This window comes from Apus apus, chromosome 2 (assembly GCF_020740795.1).
Source record: "Apus apus isolate bApuApu2 chromosome 2, bApuApu2.pri.cur, whole genome shotgun sequence".
NCBI classification, from domain to species: Eukaryota; Metazoa; Chordata; class Aves; order Apodiformes; family Apodidae; genus Apus; species Apus apus.
In genome coordinates, this window is record NC_067283.1 from 57,193,777 (window position 1) to 57,208,320 (window position 14,544).

A 14,544-nucleotide genomic window follows, 5' to 3' on the forward strand; every position below is an offset into this window, starting at 1 on the left:
TTAGTGGCTGTTTAAAGAGAATGTGGTCACTGCACTGATTTTTACGAAAGACGTCAAACCTGCAGCCTGTGTCCAAATGAACTTGGACCATATTTTTGTTACCAGAAAACTTGCATTCACTTTCAGAAAATTGATTTGAGGCAATGTACAGAGGTGGAATTCTGACTTCTAATAAACACTTATAAAATTTGGAAACCTTGTAACATTAAAGGAACACTCTTAGGTGTGACACAGTGTTCTCGTGTTTGAACTTAAATGAGGGATAAAATACTTGCAAAATGTCTTTTAAAAAATGCTGTTGGGGCTCTTGGGTCACTTGGAAGACCTTGCTTTGGACCTGTAAGTTCTTACTGAGCCAAGAAGCTGACAGCTTCAGATTCTATCTGTAATTATTGAAGTAAGCTATCTTGAAATGTGTAGTTTGGAAATAAGTGGTTTGGGGAGAGCAACAGGTGATGCATAGGCCTTGGAGCTGTGAAGCTGAAACTTACATTGTATTAGGACATAAAAATTAGGTAGTTGCTCTAGCCAATGGCTTGCAATGCTACAAATCCCATGTGTTTATTTGCTTTAAATAAAAAGTAGTGTTAACTTTCAGACTTTCTTATAGGCCTCATTCAGCATACACATAATTTTCCTCAGGTGGGATCTCTAAAAGAAATACAATTTCTTATTAGACTATCAGTAAAAACAAAATAATTTTTTTCAATGTGATATGTTTCCTTGCATATGAGATGTGTCATGTTGTGTGTCCCCACAGTAATGAAAAGGAGGGAATAGCATTTCCCTCCATCCTTCAAGACTTTTTGAAAGTTTTGGCAGAAATGTTGCCTGCTTCTGATAGTTGGCATAGGCAGAAATGGTAGTTTTGTTTGACAGTGTTTTAATTACAGTGCTTGAGTGCAGGGTTGAAAGATAGAATGGCTTTGAACACTGCCATACTGCTGCATGAAATTGTCTATTTATCAGCTGGAAACTGCAGGGGTAATTTTTTTTTTTCAGGTAAATATAGCTGGTCCTGAAGGTATAATGAAGTCTGAGTTCTCTGGTCCTGAGCTACAGAGTGAATGTGGCAACTGAGGCAAGGTGGTCCTGTCCAGGATGCAGGTCACCAGTAAGTTTCATCTCTTTGGGCAAGAAACCACAGTGACTTGTCAGTTCAAGACTCGTGTATGCATAGTCCTGCCAGCAGCACTTCAGAAAGTGAGAGGTTTCACTGATGTAAAGGTTATGACTTAATGTTGAAGTTATACTTCACCTGCAGTAATTCATGGTTCTTAGGACGGCACTTTGCTCTTGGTAGTTGTGTACAGCCCAGACACCATGAAATGATAGACTTCAGAACTCTTTTCTTCCTCTGTATTAGCTTAACAGTCAGGGAAAAGAGGTGCCATGTAACTACTGTGGACCAGATTTGACCTTACAGAACAGACGTTTCCTGTGCACAAACCACAAAAATAATTTTGAGGACACTGATCCTTTTCACATGAAACAGAACTTCTTATTTTCAAAGGCTGTTCATGTGCACCAACTCTGCTGAGTAACAAATCCTTGGTTTGCCCCTCCTCTCTCAATACATGTGACACCATAGCTTAGATTAACCAGTAAGTACCAATGGTTGCTTTCATAAGTATGCTTTTGTAGTTAAAGTATTCTTACATAGTGAAATTTTTCTCCTGTTAAGGTATTGTATTCATGTGAAGATAAATAGAAAGGTAATTATTGATATATCTTAAAAGAATTAGTAGCTGCTTATGGTATTATTCATCCAATGCTTTATTTCCCAACTGTGTTAACTAGTAACTAACTGGAAGAAGCAAATTATTTGAGTCTAGGAAGTTGGTGGCATGATGCTATAATTCTGTATTCATGTCTAATTGTGGAATTCAAATTGGAAGCCAGCCAAGGAAGGGATAGTGAGGTAATGTTGTCAAATGCAGTGTAATTTACTGCTTGTAAAGAGAATATATTTCTATGTAGTGGAATGTAAGAGAAAATAAAAATGAAAACAAAGTTCTTTCTTGTGGTATTGTTTTTAATGGCTACATCCTGACTTAAATATAGAGGGTTAGTTTAGGGGGATTGGAGGGAAAATTAGCACGATGTGAGTGAGGAACACCTTGAGTTTAAAATACTGTGGGAAAAGGTAGCATTCATAGATGTACCAAGGTACATAAAAACTAGGGAGACGCTTAGAGAAGAAAGGTAAGTTTTTTCTGTCGTCACTGAGGGGGAGACTCTAGATGTGCTGGGCAGCTGGTGACCACAGGCTTGCAATGGAAGGGTGACTGCCACTTCCTGATATCTGGAGAGATGTCTGAATAAGAGCTGGCTGTGGTTCCTTTTGTGGGCTGCCTGGGAGGGACCTTGGCCCAGTCGTGAACTATTGGAATGGTTATGATGCATTCTGCTAGCTAGCAGTTATGAACTTCTATACAGTACTGGCGTATTTTTTTAATCAGTTATGCTAAAATATTTTTACTGAAGTGCACTCTAATTCTAGGCTGGATGCTTTTTGCAGGTTATTAAGACAGTAACAGTCAGTTTTTGCACATGCTGCAGTCAAAGTAAAGTTGTAGGTTCTTGACAATGTCTTATGTTGATTGTGTTCGCATAGTACCAGATTTAAGGAATAAAAAGTTTCTTCTCTCCTGTATTGTAGACATCAAAATAATTTTCTTGCTTGGTATTGCAATGCTGACTTAGGATCATAGTCCAAGATCATGGGTGTGTAACTTGAGGAGAGCATTTCCCGCAGTAGAGGCAAATGGCTACTCTTGGACCTTTGTTCTTTCTGGCTTCCATTGCTCAGTTGTGGAAGTCTGTCATTATCACTACTGCAGCAGGTTCCATTTCCATAAGTTAAGAAGTTAAATACAAGCAAGGTATGTGATCTCTTTTACACTTCAGCATGATGGATGCATTATTCCTGTGTCTCTTTCGTAACCAGTTTGCTGTAATTATAAAAACAGAATGGCAAGGTTAAATTTTAGGTGTATGTTGTGGAAGGTATATGTTGATTGAAAACTTGTTTTTCCACCTAACCTTCTAAGTAGCTGTTGCTCATATAAAAAGAAGAATTAACTACAGAAACAGTTTGTCTGATTTAAATGAGATAGTACTTGTTGCTCAGATTGACACAATGAAAATACTCAGTGTTTTTTACTTAGAACTTGAGATTTAAATGCTGACAGGTGATGGATAGTAAAGGACTATGAGGAGTGGTAACTTCTGTGTTACTGCATTTAGAGTAATTGACTCAAAAACCTGAAGAAATGTCTCAGTCTTAGCTGGTCTCCTTTGGGTCAAGGAGAAAAGGCAAAAGAGAAGTCCTACAAATAATTTGGTGGTGGTCAGGGAGGGTATAACAGAATACTTTAAAACAGCATGAAACTGGGAGTGGAACATGCTGTAGCCTAGATGTGACTGCAACAAGGCACTTATGACATACTTTAGATCCTGTAATATCTTTATTTTCCACTGTTCAAAGGTCAAAACTGGAGTTTTACTGTTGGATAGGGAGGAAAAACTTCTTAGAAGGATAGTGTCTGCTGCTTAGAAACATTTTTACTGTTACATTTTCTTACTAGCATTAAGGCTTTGTTGTCAGCATCACTGACATAAGAAGCTTTGGATGGACCTGAGCACAAACAGTCACATTTTGTAGTGAATTGCTGAATTGCAAAATTGTATTTCTTGGTTCCGGTATTTCAGATCTCATAATGGATTTCCCATCTGTATAAATGAAAATGCTTTGACGAAAGAATTAATTTTGTATATTTTTCTCTACTGTGAATTAGTTTTGAACTGTCATATAACGTGTATATTTTCTTTTCCTTTTACAGATTACCTTCCTGGGAATCATCACTCTGTGTGTATAAAGAATATCTCGCTGAATTGCTGTGACTGAGTTTAGAATGTTACTTGACTTGTGATTCTGATGGAGGAATAACTAGTTCTCAGACTTACTGCACTGGAAGACTTTACAGGAATTACAAAATGTCATCTAATAGGAGTCAGAACCCACATGGACTTAAACAGATTGGTCTTGACCAGATATGGGATGACCTAAGAGCTGGGATTCAACAGGTTTACACCAGACAAAGTATGGCAAAATCCAGATACATGGAACTCTACACGTATCCTAATGCCTAAACCACTTAGTACTTTTGCTGTTAGTATATAAGACACAGCTTTTTACTTTTCTAAACTCAAAAATGGTTCATTTGACTGAGTAGCTTTTAAGAATATATTTTTATTTTAAAGGTTAGCCTTTTACTTACTGGTAAGTAAGCAGGAACATTCTGTTGTTTGGAAAACTGTCGTCATAATTATGGCTACTTCCGAATTTCAGGTTTGAATACTATTATCCTTGGCAGAGCAGAAGTTTAAAATTATTTTATTAATAGGTCTAATTTTTGGGTCCACAATACACCAAAAGGAAACAGAATTTTTTTCCTTTATATGTTAGTCTCTGGTATTATGGTGGAGTTCTTGATAGTAATAATGTCCTGTTACCTGGAAATTTTTTGTCTTGCCAACATCATAGTACTTTACTCTTGAGCTTGTTTTATTTTCCAGCTGAAGTGAGAATTTGCCCAGTGGATTTCTCTTTAATTCCTACCTTGCATCGGAGAGCTATTGAAATTTTCCAGTATCTCCCCATACAGGGAATTGTTTTAAGATGCTAAAGAGGGTTGTGTTCATCCCTGTGGGTGTGTACTGTGGTCCTATTTGGAAGATTGTAGCAAACTTGTTTCTGTCAGGTAGTGCATAAGGCTCTTTTATAACTAATTTGAAGGAGAAATGTGCCTCTTGTTGTATTCTAGCTACAGTGTTTGACTTCAAGACTTAATTTGGAAAGTGAGAAATCCTTCTTTTATGTTCTACCTATAAAGTGGTATGTAAATGATTTTTGAGTGTTTGCATCTCTTGCTCTGTGTTTACTGTTTTAACTTTGTATTGCTCAGTAAAGTGAGCACTGGATAAGAAGATGGTGCTACAGCGAAGTGTGTAGACATATGATAGAAGAAATTATTGCTTCCTTTTCTCCTGGCTTCCTTTTCTTCTGGCTTGCTTTATTTTATTTTATGTTTTTTCCTTAGGGTATTGCTCCTGAAGTCTGTTCCATTTCATCTGTGTAACTTACACGAGAAGGAGAACCATGCATACAAGCAAAACTGCCTTTACTTATATCTGGTATCAAATTTTCAGTCCAAACTTAATTGAGATGTGGTAGTTTTCGTTGTGCCTTGTTCAAGTTCACCTGGGAAAGAATTGAAAGAATTGTGCAGTTCAGACAGTTTGGACCTCCATCCTCCCTCCACCTATTTTTTTTTACTGTCTCCCTTGTTAGACACTGGTTTCAGTCTCTTGAGTACAGGCCAGATCTTGTCCTTCGGTGATTTTTTTCTTTAATTCTGAGGTGATTGAAGAGATTAACCAAGAAATCTTGTTTCTGAATGATCCTTACTCTTTCTAATTTAGATTCATTTGTCCTCCTGATTGCTGGTTATATTCTTTGTCAGATCAGATGATCACAAAATGCTTTTTTGATACTGCATATAGTTTTGTGATTCCTTTTGCCCTGCTAGCTATACCAATTCACCTAAACAAAAGAGCGGTCCTATGTAGAAGTTGTGATATTTTTATTTGCCACTCCTTATGTGATTATGAAGATTAATGTACTCTAATTACTTTCTGAGGTATGTTAATTTTGTTTCCTACTGAGAATTTAAAACTTCCTTATAGAAACAAAATTCCTTTAGAATGGTGCTTGCTGTGGAAGATGAGACTGTGGGTTTTTTGTTGTGTGATTTGTTTTGGGTTTTGGTTTTTCCCATGTGTGAGAGATTTTTGAAAATGAAATGCTTGATCTGGATACTTTTCTGTCTCCAAGTTATTTCTAATACTGAAGAATCTAGTAGCTCCTGCAATAGTAACTAACATCTTGTGACAAGCTGTATTGCAAGCTAGTGTAGAATTGCATGCTAAGCATTGACTTCATGCAGAGAAGATAAATAGTCAGTGGGATTAACTAGAGTTCTAGGAATGGTAAGCCTAACAGCAATTATAATATTGTGAGGGAAGGGCCTTATTGCCGTATTTTTTTCTATAGTGGCAATTAGTTTGGAGGTGGTTAGCAACAGGACTAGATTGTAAAAGTCAGTGTTGGAGGAGTGATAGTCACTCAGGAGGACAATGGCAAGTTTTTGGTACACTGCACCCAAGAGAGTGTTTTACTCAGAAGTAACTTTCTACTTCATGTAAAGGTAAAAAAAGTTCAATATGCTATTCTGCAAGTAGTTGAGGAGTAGTGAAAACTAATATCAGCATATGCAAAATCGCTTTCTGTGAGAACCGAGACCTGTGCTTGTGTGTAGCAAGTTGGGAGTTTCTGTTCTGAATTGTTGGTGGAAGACCTATTACTTTGTTTACTAGAGTTATTCATGCACAGCTTATATAGCTGTAAGTCACTTGTATTTATGGCCGGCTCTTCTTCAACTCTGTTTATGTATCTTAAGCAGATTCTCAGATGAAGTATTAAGTTATCAGAAACCTTTCCTGCTGTATATTAAACTAGCATAATTTTTTCATAGTGGCTTACATAAAAAGCTGGGTAACTTTCTGAGATTCTTATTTTCTTCTGCCAAGCACATATCAACTTCTTAATTTCCAGATATCATTGGTGAATGGAAAGCTTAGTGTTGGGCTTTTATTTCATATGTGTGTACTTTTTTTTTAAATAGTAAAATGACTTTTTTTGGGCATAAGCTCATGCTTTCACTGTCTTGATTTACAAAACACTGAAAAGCATCTCTAAGGAATATTTTTAGACAGTGTAGTTAATTTATGCGCATAGGGAATAGAGGAACCTTTTAGACCAGTTTTAACTTAAACAAACCAACAAAAGCTCAGTTGGTTAAAATAAGACTGTTTAAGATTTCCAAGTACTGTTACTTTGTAACAAATAAGGATTTTATCTACAACAAGATACCTTATAATTTTTCATTGATAAGAGTATACAGTACTAGGGAAAGTGTGGTTGTTTTAGTAAAAAGTGCATCTGCAATGTCCAAATTGGCTTAAAAAATATGTCTAACGCTGTATACATAAAAATCATACTGTTTGATTTCAGTGGTCCCTATAATACATTTGAGTAGTTCTGTTTGGCATAATTATCATGTAGCTGTTACTTGAAAGTTGGAAGCAAAATGGCTCAGTTTACTAAGACTTAAAATTTGCCTGAGTCTTACATCTATAACTTGGATTTTACAAATGTTTATTTTATTATTGTTCCATTACTAGCCGCAGTATTTCTTTTCAAACATAATTGCATTTAAGTATTTCATAGTAAGGTTAGGTAGAGGTTAGGTTGTTCTGTCACATTTAATTATTCAATGAAAAAGATATTTTCCTTGTTTCTGAATTTGCTTATTGGGATTGAATTTTATTAAATTATTACTTGTTTACACTGGTAGTTACCAATTATCCATTGGGGTGAATGTAAGTAATTATACATCCCAAAAGTTCACTATAATCTGTTTTATAAGCTGGGTTGTTTGTTTTTTTTTCTTGGATGTTAGCAAGTGGTAAAGGAAAAGATTGTGTTAAGTGTAGTGTGCTTACATTTTAAAAATACCAGATGATTCAGGATACTCTGTCTGTTCGTAAAATAGTATGTATAAATATATTTAACACTTTTGCCTGTGGATAGATTCAGCACTGGTAGTACATGTTGCCCAAACAAACCATGAAGCCCTCTTACTAAGATCTTTTGTAGTGGCTTCTATTGCAATCTTCATTCTGATGGCTTTCACTGGAATTCCTGTATTTTAGCAGGACTTCAGATCAGCATCTTTGTATTAAAACTGTGAGAATTTTATTTTTTTTTTCTGATCCCATGAATCTGTTGTTACCAGGCAGCATGGTGTGTTGTTTGTTTTTGTGTTTGTTTGGTTGTTGTGTTTTTTTTTTTGTCCTGAACAGATTATTATACTTTTTCTGTCCAGAAAAGAGGTTGGGGTGTTAGGGTATGCACTTTTTAAACTTCAGAAACTGTTCCAGTTTCTCTTGAGAGTCTGTCACTTGAAGCTATCCTTTCACTCTAATGTCAGATTGTTTAAGGTCAATCTGGATACATCAAAACAGCCTCCACTGTCTGCTAATACTAATCCTATTTATGTTCAAGATGATATTTCGTAGCATTTCTCATGTACTAGTTAGTGGTTTTGTGGAATGTGAAGGTAGAAGTAAATTAAATGGTGTTTAAAGGGCACATAATAATACCCTTTTCCTTGTGTGGAAAGGTGGGTATGGCTTAATGGTTTTGCTGGCTGTTTTTTTAACAAAAGCTGCTGCTTTGGTTTGAAAGAAATAGAGAGTGTGTATTAGTGTGATCAGTTCCTTTCTTATGTTGTTCTCCACAATAATTTCTTGTTCTTGCTTTTTATAGTAACCAAGAATATTCTTTACAAACCCAACTGTCAATGCAAGGAACATTAAACTTAAAAGCAACGTAAGTGGTGCTTACACTTCATGGTGTATACTGTACACTTTGTGTATGCATTTGGTTTTGAAAATTTGCCTTTTCCTTGTGCTCAGTGCTTCTCTGTGATTATTTTGAGTTAAAGCCATAAAGTCAAGAAACAAGAACTTTGCTGTTAGTCTTCAGATGGCTTTTGCTAGAAGTTTCTGAGATCTCAGACTTGCAGAAACTTGTCTGAGCTGGGTTATGCCTGGATTTTCATAGCAGCTGCATGGCTGATACTGTAAATAGCTCATTCAGTCTCTGCATTAGTCCTTCCCTGACTGAAGTGAGGGTGGTTTAACAGCAAAGTGGTATGTGATCTGAAGACCTTATTGTCTTATTGTCTTTATTGGTTTATTTTAGGATAAAGTGTATTGAAATACAAATGGAGAATGTGTGGGGGCAGGGTCTGGATGATTGCGTTTGCTTTCTTTAAATGGCTTTGTGGGGTATCTGTAAGCCTTCCTTACTGGATGACAAACTGAATGTACTGAAAATAGGCTTTTGCTGATACCTCCCTGAAAAGAATTAAGGTTTCTGGGTATTTTTGTTTTACTGCTGCTCCTCACAAAGCTAAAGTAGGTGTTTAAAGCAAAAAGCAATCGATTTTTGGCAACCTCATAATTTCAAAAACTTGTACAAAATTCCTTCATCTGCCTGACTTATGAAACATTAAACTCTCAAAGGCATGTCTGCTTCTCTTAGCAGCTGTACTTATGTGTAGGATGGTTCTGGGATGTCTGCACAGCCTAATCTTCTGTACACAAAGGAGTTGAAATGGCTGTAATAATTTTGAAGAAATATGTAACGTTGTTCTCCAGTAATACAGCAAGCAGTATTGCTTGTATTAGAAGTGGTTTTATAAGAATACAAAACATCCATAATCTTGCCTAGCCATTTTCCTATCAGTAATTTTACTAACTTTCTATACATTGCACTTTTATGCCTTTGATGTAATCTAGGAAAATACCAGTTTTTTTACAAAAGTCAAACTAATCTTAACTTGTACCTCTAGACGAGCTGTTGAGGTGACAGTGCTCGACATAGTTACCACTTTGTATCTGTGAAATAGTGAATTTATGCCTAAAGTTAATATTTATAATTAAGAGACTAGAAGTGGTGAGCCAGATTCTGGTTAGAGTTGTTCAGTTTCTGGTTTGTTGCATACTTCCTCCTTTTGAAAAGCCTCCTTGTTGTTTCTCTCTGTCCTGTAGTTTTGTGCTACACTATGAATTCTACTTCCCTTTCAGTTCCTTTTAATTTTACTTATCTGTTCCTCAAGTAGTTTTTCCAGTTAGGTCGATCTTCATAGCAAAATGGAAAAACTGTGGAGACCTGGCTGTGCTACTGAAAGGAGAATCAGTTATTACCTCAACAGAACTGTTTTCTTTTTTAACAAATTAAGATTAGGGACTCATGCAAAACTGAGTAATTTGCACCTGTTTGTGTAAAATATGAGTGTTTTTCTGTTGTGTGTTCAATTACAAAATTTATACTTGTCTCATGTAATTTCTGTTTGTACATGGGCTGGAGAAAAAAATGATGTATGGACTATTTTGGTACTTTTTTGAGGCAGAGGGTAGATTAGAGGTGATTGTGGCGCACTCGACCTTGTGTTTTGATGGTGTTCTTGCTCAAAAAGTATGTGCACTGTAACTGAAACGGTCTGTTTCACTTCTCTTGGGCAGAGACAGAAGTTCAGATCCACTGAGTGAAGGATCTGGGAACAGAGACAATGGTTAGTTGTAGTGGCAGTCACTTCCCCAGTCAAAATCACTGGTTGCCTGCATGAACTCCTGTGCTATTGGAAAAGCAGACAAGTAGACCCTCTGGGTGCCTTGTTAGGATCATTTCCTTCAGTAGAAATGATCTCCTACAAAGCCGTAAATTCATTATGAAGTGGCAGTGTGGGAATTTTTTTCTATTGCACTGCCAAGCTTGAGAAGCTGAGTCAAGGTTGTCAAAAGCATTGTGAATTATGTGGAAATCAAAGGTGGTAAAATTAATGTATTTAGCTGCATCTTGGATCACTTTTTGAAGAGTTTCAGACAAGAAAAAATTCTGAAAAAGATTTTTTTTTTTCATCTTAAAGAGCACAAACTTCAGCCAGTTTATAACTTCCTTGCAGTCTTCTACCTCTAATTTTAGTTTAGGAAAGCAAATGGTATGTCCTTTTCACTGTAAGGAAGGTGTAGAAGTTAGAGGAGATTGAGCTTGATTTGTTCCTCCTGTAGTTGGTTTGTTTGTTTGCTGGGCCAAATCTGAATTTCAGCAGCCAGAAGCTTCACTGCAGTGTAAACTATTTATTGATTAATTAATTTCTCTGCTGATTGTAGTATGGGAATTGCTATGCAGAATTGTGCAAACACCTGCAGAAATGTTTCCTAATACCTGTATATGGCTTTCAGTGTACAAAGCAGTTGTGGGGATTAGTTTGCCCTCTGCAACCAATTATTCTTTTGTAGTGTTCCCCTTGTGATTCTCAGATGGGCTGTCATATACTTCATTGTAAGCAGTGCCAGTCTAATTTTGCTTTGGATGTGTCAGTCTTTCTGTCAGTGGTTGGCTTTAGCAGATGGAGACACACTTTGTAAACAAAGTGTGAGAGAGCATTCTTTTATGTATAATATGTCAGAGAGTTAGTTACACCTACCAACTGCCTTCTGCACAGATAAACTAACTTCAATTTGACTTACACAGAACAATTAACTAGAGTGTTTCAAAAGTGTTGTCTTGGACATCGTGGCTAGGAAGACTGAAGGCAGAGGTAACAAAGCATTACTGCTTTATTTTTACTCCAACTCTGAGTTGATTACTGCGAGGCATGGATGAAAGCTCTCAAATCTCTTTCAATGCTTAGTTTACAAGGAGTCCTGGTTTTAATACTAAGATGTATGGGGTTAGAAAAGGGCTTATGTCTTCTAACCTAGGTCTTATATTTTTCTGAAGGCTGTGGTGATTATTCTTGGAGAAGAACAGAAAGAATATTTTCATCCGGCAGTAGCCACAAAAACGGCAAGAATTGCCCATCATAGGCATAATCCTTGTATTTTTAGATGCTTAAAGCCACTCGGGTTAGGAGAGTTGTGGGAAGGAGGAAGCAAGACTGCCAACTAGATATTTATGAATCAGCCCTAAATTCCTTATATCTCGATGGAGAGACTTCCTATACTTAATTTGGAGGACCTTTTATTAACTATTTAAAGTTAAACTTTAAAGATAAGCCCTGCTTTTCTTCTCTGTGAAAAGAAAGGAAGTTTTGTATCTAGGGATAAATTGCTGGGCTATGTGGCATTCCTCACTTGAACACGGAGTTCTGAAATTGAGGTGTAGGTGGTAAAAGTAGCAACAGTGCCAGGAAAGTCGAACAAGTAACTAGAAGCTGGAAGAAGTGCAGGAAGTAAATGGCTGGTGGAGATAAGAGGCTGATAAAAAGTTAAGTTGCTAAGCATAAACTAAGGTGTTATGTTATGTGTTGATATCATGGGATATCTAATTACTTGGCACCTGATGAGGTAATGGGTAAGAAATAAACACAAGTTGATGTTTTAAAAAGGGTTACTCTTGGGCAAAGAGCCTAGAAGCCTTACTCTTTTGCAGTGACTTTCTGAACAAGAGCACAAGTATAGACTCTGAGCAGGCTTTCCTTTCAGTTTGACACAAAGATCATGAGCCTTCTTCATGGTGGCATGCAGGATACTTCAATCCTTTAACCCAGTTTAAGGATATTACTTGTCTGTGAAGCTTTTTCTGAAAGAAGTTGCAAGGGAGTTAACTGGATTTTTTAAAGATATTTTTCTGCTTGAGCTCTACTGTTGAAACTAAAAGTCTGTTCATAATGACTGTAATGTATCATATATTTGCAGTTTATAATTCCCTTGGTATTTAATTGTGCCGATGTCTTCTGTTATATTGTGCCGGCCTTTCTAAAGAGAAGAGTAAAAGGCAAATCTCAACAATGCATTAATTGCCTAATCCGCAGCATGCTGCAGAGGGAGCCTGTCTAGTGGTTAAAGCTTGGCCCATTAGTTAGAACACAAGTTAAAACAAAATTAAACTTTCTGGATTGCTTAATGTGGTGTTCTGTAACAAGGGATGTTGACTCAAAAGCCTGCTCTCAGACTGTAGAAGCATGGGTGCTTAGTAACTTAGTGCCTAGTAGCTAATTGTTTGCTAGGTGAGTCATTAGGGCAATTTTTGTTGTCAGAGCTGAGTCCTCATGAAGTTAAATTTTAGCTAGTCTTTGTTTTCTTTGTTTATGTTGGTGTTTTTTATTGTGTTGTTGTTTTTTTTTTTTTTGTGGAGTGCAGTTTCTTTTAGGATGCTTTGTTATTTGAAGTGTTTGGAGCAATGTGACTTCCTCTCGTTGCTTTGGAAAAATTCTGAATATTTGAATATTTTAGATCAGAAAACAATGTTTTCTTGAAATGTTATGTTAACAGATACAGGAAGTTTTCCAGGCTGTATTAGTATGAGACAAAAAATTATTGCTACCACATACTTAAATGTGGGTATTGTAGCCTAAAATTGTGTTTCAGTGAATCTAATTTTATGCAGTGACTTTTAGTGTGTCTCTCACCAGTACTGCTTTCTAAGTTTGTTGTCTGTCTGCCAGTATTAAATGGCTGAATCTTTTATAAAGGGTTGTGTTTGAGAGAATGTAAAAATACTATCCTCTGTACTTTTAACTACTTGAATATTGCTTGAGGCTAGTGTTGAAATTACTTCCTGTTCAAATGAAAACTTTTATGTTTGTATAAGGCCAATACAATACATCAAATAAATTCTATCTAAACCTTGAAAATAATCTTATCAGTCAATTCCAAAGTTTCATTTTCTTGGTGGTCTTGTTAAGTGGTAGGTGAAGTTAATGTTGGCATCGACATGCAGCACTTTCAGCTTATCATGTCTTGTAGTGTCTTAATTGTTTAAGTCATGTACAGTCATATAAAAATAGCTTACAGAAATTAAAATACTTGGTTTCATTGTATTTTTATTGTCTCATGCTGGCACATACTTATTCCTTAACTTTCCTGTCAGTCATGTTTATAACTACTGTACTAGTGTACACCAGTCTAATCAAGCACGGGGGGCTGGAGTGCCTCCTTCTAAATCAAAAAAGGGCCAGACACCTGGAGGTGCTCAGTTTGTTGGCTTGGAATTGTACAAACGGCTAAAAGAGTTTCTGAAGAACTACTTGACAAATCTGCTGAAGGTAAGATGGGACATTAGATCAATCTGCATTTGTAGTTGCAATATGGGCTGGGTTGGGAAAAGTTTGTATCAACAAAGCCAGAGGTGTATGCAGCCATTAAACAGAATTATCTTGATATTTGCTTTTGTCTCCAGTAGCCATTAGAATGTTTTCTAGGCTTTCCCTAGGGCATAGATCAGTCCCTAGCTGTGCCTGTGAACTGCTTTTCCTCTTCTAGCCAAAACAGTGTTTCTGCGTTTTAGAGAAGTAAAGTTACATGCCATCTTTGCCTGTCTGGAGCAAGATTAGCTAGACTTTCTAACCAATTAACCAGCATATTAGTAATGCTGAAAAAATGGTTGCCTGTAATGTTGAAAATGTCTGATGGTAGCCATTTAACTTCATAACTAAACTACCAATAGAGCTGCCTGTTGGGCTGCTTTATAAGGAATGCTTCCTAGTTTTGGAAAGGAACCATGCCTTTAAGTTCTATGGTTTTAGTTTTGAGCAATAATAAAAATAATTCTTGGTGTACTATGAAGTCTACAGTGTAATTAATTTATAAAGCTGATAAAGGTGCTTGAGATCTTACCCAGAATGCACTCCTGGTTTTATTCCCTTGTCCATATAAGCTGTAGTGGTCCAGCTAGGAAAGATACTTGAGCTTCCATGTGTTGCAATTTTATCTTCTTTTTTTTTTTTTTTTCTGTAACAAGAATAAATATGAAGAATTTCCAAGAATGCAGGGTTCCATTTACTACTTGACAGGGTCCTAGAGAAGATACCATCCCCACTCAACTTGATTCAGCTCCCCAAGTAG

General features: G+C 36.5%; 1 protein-coding gene across 3 annotated transcripts in view; it reads left to right on the forward strand.

The window, feature by feature from the left end:
* CUL1 (cullin 1) overlaps positions 1-14,544 on the forward strand; it is a 48,789-nt gene that overhangs the window by 9,100 nt on the left and 25,145 nt on the right. For 2 of the 3 annotated variants that reach the window (XM_051610512.1, XM_051610511.1), the window contains 2 exons: positions 3,846-4,139; positions 13,571-13,745. In XM_051610512.1, coding sequence (XP_051466472.1) covers positions 4,000-4,139; positions 13,571-13,745 — 315 coding nt within the window. In that variant the 5' untranslated portion in view covers positions 3,846-3,999. Of the gene's footprint in view, positions 1-1,024; positions 1,115-3,845; positions 4,140-13,570; positions 13,746-14,544 lie in introns of those variants that run through there. The other variant, XM_051610513.1, reaches the window with a different exon arrangement.